The 11,172-nt window shown below is 44.5% G+C and overlaps 1 protein-coding gene and 1 long non-coding RNA gene across 2 annotated transcripts in view; one reads left to right on the top strand and one right to left on the bottom strand.

Moving 5' to 3' along the window:
- Positions 1-297: 297 nt before the first annotated feature.
- On the bottom strand, positions 298-5,144 carry LOC144583430 (uncharacterized). Its single transcript, XR_013537187.1, has 2 exons — positions 2,208-5,144; positions 298-907 (listed from the first exon to the last, which is right to left on the bottom strand). It is a non-coding gene; the product is annotated as an uncharacterized LOC144583430 (long non-coding RNA).
- Positions 5,145-6,209: 1,065 nt separating this feature from the next.
- PNP (purine nucleoside phosphorylase) overlaps positions 6,210-11,172 on the top strand; it is a 29,561-nt gene continuing 24,598 nt past the window's right edge. The window contains exon 1 of the mRNA XM_020812730.3: positions 6,210-6,564. Within this exon, the coding sequence (XP_020668389.2) occupies positions 6,542-6,564 (23 nt within the window). The 5' untranslated portion in view covers positions 6,210-6,541. The remainder of the gene's footprint in view (positions 6,565-11,172) is intronic.

The following is an 11,172-nucleotide window of genomic DNA, read 5'->3' as shown; positions in this document are numbered from 1 at the left end:
GAGATCAAACGGCAAACGGAACAAACGTGGCCGATTGATTTTCAGCAACAGGCCTCAACAGACTCACAGATTGCCAACAGACAACAGAGAAAGAGCAACCTCAAAAACAGATCGGCGAGGCTCTCTTTAAATTGAGAGGCAGAGCAACCCACTAAAGGCAAAATGCAATAACTCCAATAAAAGTGATGCATCCCAACTGCAGATTTGGAAGTTTAAACGAGAAAGTGAGAAAAGGAGTGGTCTTCTCGTTTTGTTGTTGGTTAGTGGTGGTGCTGCGGGTTAAACCGCAGAAGCCTCTGGGCTGCAAGGTCAGAAGACCAGCTGTCACAAGATCGAATCCACGCAACGGAGTGAGCTCCCGTTGCTTGTCCCAGCTCTTGCCAACCTAGCAGTTCGAAAGCATGTCAAATGCGAGTAGATAAATAGGTACTACCACGGTGGGAAGGTCACGGCGTTCCATGTCTAGTCACACTGGCCACATGACCACGGAAACTGTCTTCGGACAAATGCCGGCTCTACGGCTTGGAAACGGGGATGAGCACCGCGCCCTAGAGTGGGACACGACTGGACTAAATGTCAAGGGGAATCTTTATGTTTACCTAGTGGTGGCAAGTCCAAATCTCCCTCCGGTTGTTAAACTCCGCGAATGAACTTGAATTAGTCCCTGCTTGTCTGCATAATCAGCCTTACAGGGTTGTTGCCCTGGCCAAAAAGGAAGAGACAGAAAAACCTGGGTTATGCCTTGTATTCTAGGAAAATTAAAATGATGTTTTAAAAAAAAGGTGGGGACAACTAAGAAAATGAGCTTCACAGTTCTGATTTGCACGGTCTGCCAGTGTTTTGATTCTGCCTCTTTTTTGTCGTGGGTGTTGGGTGGATTCCTAGGTGTGGCTTTTAACACGGATCTCTGTAAGTTAAAGAGAAATGCATTTTGACATCAATGAACTGGGATACAAGTGGCCCTGTAGACCACATGACTGTTAAGCTGTTAAAGTGTGTGACTCCGCACCCTGAGCTTTTTGAACTATCACTAACCACACTTTGCTAAACAATTATATCTGACTAATGTATCTGTAGTCCAGGAGAGAACAATCATCATCCTTGTTTTTAAACCTGCTGGGGACGGATGAATCCACAATCAATGAGTGTAGCAGGTGGAGTAGAGATGTCAGCAACCTCTAGGTAGCAATATTGCCCACATATTTCTAAGGAAGTAAGTCAGAGCAGGACAATGGTGCAAGAGGGAGCTAGCAGCAGCTCTGTCCTCAATGCCGCCATCCCAAAACCCAAGCCTTCTGTGTCTCCTTTAAAGCGATCAGTTCTTAAATTTGGCCCTCAAGCTTCTTTGCTCAGAGAACGAGACAGGAGGAAGTGGAGGAAGAACTGCTGTATCCCCTTCTTTGATAAATGTCGGGTCTCCTTTGAGATGACCCATCCTGAGACATCTTTTCTACCTGGGACAAAGAATGTAATGTTAGTCTCTCCCTCTATATTTAGAAAAAAACAAGGGCGGGTAATAGATTGGCTACTTGAATCTTTCTTTGGACCAATCTCTAGCGATTTGAGATGGTGGTGGTGATGATGATGATGATGACAATGACACTGAGAGGAAACAAATGTGAGAAACCTGGTGCCCACCTCTGGGTTTCCCTCTTTCCTCTTGTTCCTTCAATGGCCCTCCATGGCTAGCCTAAAGGCTTTACTGATGGCCCTTCATTTCTGCTCCCTTTAGTTCGGGCTTAATGTATAATTCCTTATACAGTGGTGCCTCGCTTGACGATGTTAATCCGTTCCAGCGAAATCACTGTAGAACGAAATTGTTGTCAAGCGAAATTAAAAACCCATTGAAATGCATTGAAAACCACTCAGTGAGTTCCAATGGGCGAAATACCTCAGCGTCTAGCGAAGATCCTCCATAAGGTGGCCATTTTCTGGTGCCTGTAATGCCAGGAATCCATCCTAAGCACAGCGGGGAGCCATTTTTGAACAGCGGGCGGCCATTTTGAAACCCAACGATCAGCTGTTTTCTGATCATCATAAAGCAGAAAATCAGTTCCCGAAGCAGGGAACCGATCGTGAAACAAAAAAAAACCCATTCAATCATCGTTTTGCGATCGCAATAGCGATCACAAAAAACACATTGTGAAGTGGTTTCATCGTTAAACAGGGTAATCATTAAGCGGGGCACCACTGTACCTCCCACTCACCCATTGTTTCCACACAGGTCATCTAGGTCTCCGGCTCTGGAAAGAACAGAAGACTACACATCACAGGAAACAGTGGTATCTGGGGCAGCTTTCCTGGTTTCCCAAAAGGAAGGGCCTGTGACGCAGAAGACTGGAAGAGTGCCACCATGGACCAAATTCTGGATGCCAAGAATTCTTTCTGCGACTCTGAAGCAAGGAGGATTATGTAGCATCACACCATTCATTGGGCCTACAAGGAAGCAAAATGCACATTGCTTAGAATAACAAGGGCAGGCGGCTGGCACTGTCATTCATTCCGAGTGCCAACAATCATCCTATCCCAGTATCCTGTCTATGCCAGCTCTCAAACACCTGATACAGATTCATGGTCTCATTATAGACTGATTCACCTCTTACGATTCTAGCAACGTTGGGTTTTTTTTTCCTCCCTGGGGATTTTTGTCTAATGGGTGCAGATGATTCCATCAACCACTGATTTGTTAAAAGCCTTCCAGGCAAGCTGTCTGTTTACAAGCAGATGGGTTTATCATAGAGTCAAACAAAAGCCCTCCATACATGTAAACCTGTTCTCGCCTGAGGCTCACAAGAGGATTGACTTTTAATTTTGTTGCCGGCAATTCATGACTTCATCACAGTGAATTCGCTTCCTGTACAACTGGCTCAAGCATCAATATGAGAGAAGCAAACGCACCGCCCATATCTCGTCTCTTCCAGAGCTGGAGCCGACACCTGGCATCTTAGAGCAGCTGCCAAGATTTTGGTGGCACAGCAAAGCCTACCGCTGATACTTGGGCCTGCCTTCGCGTTTTCTTCTCCCTTTTCTGTCCTAGACTGGCACTCCAAGCAGAAAAGGGCAGTTGGGTGTTTAGTTGCCATTTTCTTTATCTTGGTGTCCCTACAAGATTGCCATGGGGGCAAATTACGGGGAGATCAAGTGCTTATCACATACATTCAGTGCAGCCATAATTACAGTACTGGCAGCTGGCAGGAGGACTGTCACTTTTGCACTGCAAAATAGAAAAGAAGGAAAATGCACCACCAAAAACAGGACCAAAGAAGATAGATTTGCAAAGAAAGAGAGAGAAAGAGCATAGCAGGAATTTGCCCAGAGATACCCATACCTATGACTCTGTTCTAACCACCTGATTTTGGACATACACAGAGATACTGTAGAAAAATTCGTTAGAATTACTGCAGTCCTCAATGGGCTTTTCCAGGTTAAAGCCAAACTATACATTTTGCTTTCTCTCCAAATTCTTTATACTTTAGTGCCATGATTTTTAAAAAACCTTAAACAACAAAATCCAAAATCACGTTCCATATATTTAACTTGCATACAGGTCACAATGTTACTTGCCGAAGGAGATTGATGATCATTAAAGAGTTCCTCCTTCGGTCCTGTGATTCAACTGGCTCAAGCACAATGAGGCAGATGACATGTGAGTTGGTCAAGCTATGGGTCATCATTTGAAAAAAAAAACTCCCTTGCCATGACAAGCATCACCATTATGCAGACATAATTCATCAAACAGGATTCTGGCCAATCTGCCTTGTGGCACCTTAGAAATCAATAATTTTTTTTAATATACATTTTCATGCATTGAAGCCAGCCAAGTTATTTTTGGGCTGCATGTTTCATACCCTTGCACCCGTCTGGAAAAGTACAATAATAATAAGCTTCTCTTTCACACTAAAATTTATTTCCTGAGGCAGCTGCGCCATTTCACCTAAAAGTTCGGCAGGCCTTGAGTGGTCTAAAATGTTCAATAAATAAACAAATAAAGCTGGATCTTAAGTAAGGACTAAACACAAACCCGTAACCAACCCACCCAGCAGGAACAGGGGAAGGTTGTAGGGGGTAGGTCAGACATACAGAGAAATTCCTACTGCGTGTTCCTAATTCCCAGGATTGCCACGGCGTTAATGCTATCGACACTGTGAATATTCAACACATGCGTCAGTAAAGCCATTGCCATCTTGGAAGTTCCTTACCAGGTGTTCCTACACAACTGTTATTTTATTCCCCCCCCTCTACTTGGATTTACAGTGGTGCCTTGCTAGATGATTGCCTCACAGGATGAGGAAATCGCTAGATGATGGTTTTTTGCGAGCACTATAGCGCTTTGCAAAACGGTTTTCTCTATGGGTGATTTTCGCTGGATGATGTTTTGGTCCGTGCTTCGCAAGACTTTTTTTTTACCGTTTTTCGCTAGACAATTTGACAGCTGATTGGCGCTTTGCTAAGCGGGTGTTTTTGGGACCGTTTTTCACTAGACGACGATTTTGACAGCTGATCGGCGGTTTGCAAAATGATTTTCCTATGGGCGATCTTTGCAAAATGACGACGATTTTTCCCCATTGGATCGTATTAAACGGATTTCAATGCATTCCAATGGGGAACCGTGCTTCGCTAAACAATGTTTTCATACAACAGCGATTTTCACGGAATGAATTAACATAGTCTAGCGAGGCACCACTGTACTCCTGTTGCTACACTATGCACATGGTATATAATTTGTGTGTATCACACACACACCACCCCATGGGTCTGAACAACTGGATTGTGGAAATGTTGAGACTCAAATTTCTTTCTGTATGAGCTTTTGGGGTTTTCTTCAGACATGTTTCTCTAAGGGGCTACAATACTTTTGCTTCTGTCTCGGGGACACAAACACGGTTACCTCTCTGAAAGAAGTGAATTGCACTACACAAAAGTGTATACTGAAATGAATGTATTAAAGGTATCACTCTACAAAGATCATTCATATCATTAGTGGATATTATGGGTCATCTCTACCATGGTGTTTCCATATGTGAAAGGAGGGAAATGAAGAAAGCTGATGGGGGGAAAAATGAGTTGAATTTCTTGAAATGTGGTGTCGGAGGAGAATTTGACAGGTACGGTGACCTACCAGAAAGACAAATAAATGGGTGCTAGATCAAATCAAGCCTGAATTCTCACTCAAAACCAGCACATTTAAACTGAGGCTATCGTATTTTAGGCACATCAATGAGAAGGCATACCATATGAGATAAAACAATAATACTAGGAAAAGTGAAATCCAGGAATAAAAGTGGAACCCCTAAGGAGAGATGGATTGAATGTATTCGCGAAGGCTTTCATGGCTGGGATCTAATGGTTGTTGTGGGTTTTTCGGGCTCTTTGGCCGTGTTCTGAAGGTTGTTCTTCTTGACGTTTCACCAGCCTCTGTGGCCGGCATCTTCAGAGAACTGGAGTAGGAACTCTGTCCGTGCTCTGTTGCTGTTTTTTGGATAGTTGGATAGTTCCCACAGTTATAAATACTTATCCAACAAACAGCAACAGAGCATGGACAGAGTTCCTACTCCAGTCCTCTGAAGAGGCCGGCCACAGAGACTGGTGAAACGTCAGGAAGAACAACCTTCAGAACATGGCCAAAGAAGCCCGAAAAACCCACAACAACCAAGAGATGGATTGATTCAATAAAGCCATGCTGTTTGGTTTTCAAGATCTGAGCTGGACAGTCAATGACAGAACCTTTCGGAGATCATTAATTCGCGGAGTCGCCGTAACTCAGAAGCAGCTTGGCAGAACATAAGGACCGCTCAGGCGCTATTTTAATGTTGCTTTTGTTTCGGTATTGGGTAAACTTCCTGGTGGTATTTGGGATGTGCAAATAACACATACCCACATAATGATCCTTACGATGTGATATATACAGTATTTTATTTTATAAGCCTTTCTGTATTTTCACGTTGTCTTTGATTTAATAACCACCCTGTGAATGATTGACCTCTTATAATATAATATAATATAATATAATATAATATAATATAATATAATATAATAATTAGATTAGATTATCAGCTTCCTTATCAGTAGCATCATGAGGCATCACGCAGAGATGCCTCAGAGAGCGGGAACCGCTCTCCCGCGCAGGCCACCTTGGGCCCTTTGCTCGCCTTGGTTCTCCTTCCTCGCCACCAGGGGGGGTGGCGCGGCACAGCGAGCGCGGAACAGCCGCGGAGGGAGGGGGGGGCTGCTGCGGCGGCGGCGAAGAGAACCGGGCATGAATGGGGTGGGCCGGGCAAGAGAGGTCCACCGTGATGACGATGGAACCCGGCGTTGCCCCGGGCAACCTTTGTTGCCGGCGGAGGAAGCCTCTCCATTGGCTGTCACGGGCTGTGACGACACGTTCGGTCTCCTTTTTCTGCCTCTCTTTAGGAGGCCGGTGAAAGCCTCTTGCGGGTAAGGGTGATTCCTTGGAGGGAAGGATCCGACCGACGGACCGAGAAAGAAAGAAAGAAAAACGAAAATTAAAAGAAATCTTCACCGATCTTGTTGGAGAGCTGCGATGGCGACCGACCGAGAAGAGAGGTCAGGATCCCTGCTTATTATCAATTTAATTTAATTTTCTGGGGTCGGGGGGGGGCTCTGCCTTCTGCTCAATTAAAGCAGGGGGATCCTTCCAGCACGTGTCTCCTTTGATGACTTTTTTTTTTTTGCAAGGACTTGTGGGGGGGGGAAGAAGGAGGCACAGAAGAGAAACGATCTGAACGCGAGGCCAGGTGTTTTTTTTTTCTCAGCGCCTTCGCTGATATATTTCAACAAATAACAATAAAAAGGCTTGATTGATTAATTAATTGATTATCATTCCATGCCTTCTTTCCCCGGAGGCGCGTCCCGAAAGCGGTTTGCGGGGCACGATCTTGCATTAGAGAGGCGAGCTTCACAACGACCCGGCAAAGTAGACCGGCGCTGCTGCTGTTAGGATTCGCAATATTGCGGCACGGGGAGCCTAAGATCGAGGACCTTGGGACTGATAGCTGATCTGGGGAGCCCCAGATCTCGAAATTGAGAGGGTGGATTCTCTTGAGACCCTCTCCACACTGGAGGGCTTGTCTGTAAATTTTAAGGATGGAAACAAGCCCTTTGAGCCTCCCTATTAAAGTCTCATTTTGGGGGGAAAAACTGTTTTTTGGTTTTTTGGCGAGAGGTTAGGAATGGAAAGGGGAAACGCAAACTGCTGAGCAAAGATGAAAACGAAGATCAGAACACCTCAGTTGTGTACTTGAAGGTAGTAGGAGCTGAGAGATCAGACAGCTATCAATTAACGGACATTTCCTGGTATTCTTTTTATTTTAATCAAAATAAAACATAACTGACATAACACACAAATGCATTAAAATACTCATAGTATAACCTTGTGCTGCCTTCCCTCAGTACTGTAATCTTCAGCATTTGCTATAAACACAAGTTTGCTTTCTTGATTTTTAAAAAGCCCATCTTCTTTGAAAACAACTCAAGTCGATTATGTGGGTCTCCTTCTTTCTTTTTATATTCACACCAACCTTGTGAGGCGGGTTAGCTGAGAGAAAAAATGACTGTCCCAGTGGCTGAGTGGGAGGCCAGGATTTAGTTGCCCCTGATTCTAGCCCATTCATCGTAACAACAGTCTTATAAGGTAGGCCGGTATTGTTATCTCTTGGATCTGGGGGCAAGCTTGCCTAAGGCCATTGAATTCAAGGCTGATCCCAAGAAGGAAAGGTGAAATTCTCACGGCTGCTGTGCAGCTTATGCCCTCCGTCCAGAGAAAGTCAGGGTAGAAATTAAAGGAAATGAATAAATGAAAGAACAAATGAGTGAATAAAGCCTTACAAGGAAGTAATTCAGCCTGGAGTAAAAACCCCAAGTATTTCTGGAGAGGAACTGAGTTGTGTCATATCGAAAATATGGGTTTCTTTCAATTTATATTTAGAGCAATGGCCGAAACTTTAGAGAGGTCAAGATTTAAATGTGCTTTTACCTCCTGTTTCCCAATGACTCGGGTACGTGCCAGTAATCATGCAGTCCAATGAGTGATGGAATGATTCACAAACTCTGTTTCAAACTCCTTGTTTTCCTTTACGCCCTTCAAAATACGACTTGTCTCACCGGCTGAGAATCTTAAATCCCCAAATGCAGAGGAGGTTGCGTTTTCCCTTGGACGAAAGGGAGAAAAGCACTCTGCACGTACTCCAGAGACCTCTTTTTACCACTTTTCCAAGGAGGTTCAGCTTTGTCAGGTGGAAACGGCCTTCTGAAGGCCAGAAGGTCCGGTGAAGTTAGAGAGGCAGATTGTCCTAACCTCGGGGGATGAGGAGAGAGTCAGCTGAGGTGGCCGGCTGATAGATCTGGTACTGAAAGAGAAAGTAAGAGCTAAGAAGCAAAACTGGAAACAGCACCAAAATTTTAGTTTTGAGAACTTCTGAAGACAGGTCTTTTCAGCATGTGAAGATAGCTTTTGCATAATCATAGGGCCTTATCTGATGGACCAAAAGCCAGTTCTTTCCACCTGCCTTCAATCTTGCCAGGGTTCAGCACCAAGAACTGGGGCAGTGAGCCAAGAACTCTTGGGCTTCCCGGCACAAATAGGCAAAAAAGAGGAAAAGAGGAAGAAATCAGGGGCCCTAAACAGCCCAGAGTGTTGGCGGTCCAAGATGTCCCTCTTTGGAGCCGTTCTTCCCTAGCATCCCTCTTCTGGCTTAATAACTCAGTGGTTTAGGGCTGGTTGAGAGTTCGATTCCCTATTATGGCTCCTTGATAGGGGTTGGACTTGATGATCTAGAGCAGTGGTCGCCAACCTTGGGCTTCCAGATGTTCTTGGACTACAACTCCCAGAAGCCTTCACCATCACCTCTGCTGGCTAGGATTTCTGGGAGTTGAAGAAGAACATCTGGAGGCCCAAGGTTGAGGACCACTGATCTAGAGGGCCCCTTCCAGTTCTGCAGTTCTAAGATGATGATGATAATTACTGTCTGCTGGACAGGTGGATGGGGGGTTCTGTTAGTGCTCAGAAACAACTGCACGGAGAGCAGCCAGGAGCGATGGATGGCCAGATGACTGAAAGATCATCCATTGAATTTTTGGCCAACACTACCCAGAATCCCCTAGCGAGCACAGACATCAGCTGGCTAGTAGCTTCTGAGAGCCATAACTGAAAGAAGTAATTTCCCCCCAATTCAGGCTCTCTAGTGATGATCTGTCATTTTTATTTAATTCACTATTATGTAGATTAGATGGGTGGCAGTCATGCAGAAGACATCATGGTGGTGATACTGCAGCTGCTGTTCCAGCTTTTCCTCCGTCTAGAACCGTATAACTAATTTTATGCAAATCTGGGTGGAAACAGAAATGTATAAGCTGGCATACTGGTTCTCAGCCATTCATGGCTGGCAGTGCGCATACTTCAGCTTAAACATTGTATGTTGGATCCACAGGGGGCACATCACAAGACAGATCTAGAGAAAAGACTGCAGTCCTAATGAAGTCAATGTCTTTGCTCCGAATAGGATGGAATTGCCTGCCCAGAGTTAAATCCCACTGAGCTTAGTTAGACATAATTGTAGAAAAGCATGCCAAGTCCCATTGATTCCCACTGGAAATTTAAACAGTGGGAGGCCTCCAAGAGAAAACTGAACAACCCTTTGTCAGATCTTTGATCTGGATTCCTGCCTTGAGCAGCTGGTTGGACTCAATGGGCCTTATGGGCCAACTCATAATTATTATATGATTCTAAGTCTGGCTCTAACCTGGGATACATCCTGGGTATTCTACACTACAGAGATTTTAAATTTCATTTTATAGATTCATATCCAATATTTTAGAAAGGAAAAAAAATCCACATCTTTCTTACAAGCCGCCCTACTAAAAATATAGGGGAAAATCTACACCATTTAACAGCATCAAAGCAAGCGGTAGAATAGTGCAGCTAAAATCTTCACCTAACATCAGGCCACATACTCAGTAAACATGATCACAAAAGATACTGGATAAAGACAGTGCCAAAGAGCATTTAAAGAGCAAAAGGAGGGAGATTATAATGAAGCATTTGGTGCAACCCAGAATTTGAGATATAGCAAGCAAGGGGCTAATAACAGCTGTGCTGGAAGTGTTACTGTTTTGTACTACAGTTCCCATCATTCCCTAGCCAGCATGAACTCTGCAAACCATGGGCCACATGCATAGCCAACAACATTTTTTTCTTGCAGCCAGTCCAGCCCCCTTAATGTATGTGGTGGAAACAGCAGACAACAGTATTTCCGTTGTTCCTGATTCAAGGACAGTTCCAAAAGTCAGTGAAGAAAAAAAATGGGCCTCAGTGTCTTTGGCTTTTCCTTTAACTCCTAGGCTATATGACAGGAGTGGGCAGTCTCCAGAGGCCACACATGTCAATCCCTGGTCCTTAGAGGGTTGCTCCTGCACCACCATCCCAAATTGTTTTTCCTTATATGTAATTTTTTTAACTGGAAAAGCTCTGTGGCACCCTTTAGTGGCAAAAAAAATTAAAATTAAAAAATTAAAAACACAGGGAGTGGAGACCTTAGGGTGTGTTCACAGCTACTAAAAAGACAGCAAAAACACCCCCTGAGGACACGAGGCTTTATGGGGCCTTCCCCCACTCTAAAAATGCTTTAAATTTTCTAAAGAAAGTCTGTATCCCCCGGCAACCACATGTTGTCCACCCATGATCTATGACAGTGATTCCCAAACCTTGGTTCCTCAGATGTTCTTGGACTAAAAGTCCCAGAAGCCTTCACTCTTAGCTGGGTTGGCCAGGATTTCTGGGAGTTGCAGTCCAAGAACATCTAGGGGCCCAAAGTTGGGAACCATTGATCTATGATGTAGAAGTTCACATAAGCAACCTTCTCCACCCTAGGCTAGAGAGTCACCATGCAATTGCTGTGATATACTGATTGAGCCAGAGGTTCCCTCTGAATGTTAGCATTGGTGCATTGCAGCACTTATGGGTTGGAATATGGATCTAATATGGCCCCTTGCTTCTGAGGGCTTGTGTTTTCTGGTCTGTGGGATGTGCCAGCCTAAAATGAGATCCTGCCATGAAGAATATAATGGTGGAATTGCTTAGACATGGGGCTGTAACACTCAGCTAGAATATCTGCTAACTAGGATGTGAAGTATAATAGAAGAACATTTCCCTTCCTG

Source organism: Pogona vitticeps, chromosome 6, assembly GCF_051106095.1.
Source record: "Pogona vitticeps strain Pit_001003342236 chromosome 6, PviZW2.1, whole genome shotgun sequence".
Classification (NCBI taxonomy): domain Eukaryota; kingdom Metazoa; phylum Chordata; class Lepidosauria; order Squamata; family Agamidae; genus Pogona; species Pogona vitticeps.
Note: the sequence above shows the minus strand (reverse complement) of the source record. Positions and strands in the feature narration are given on the sequence as shown.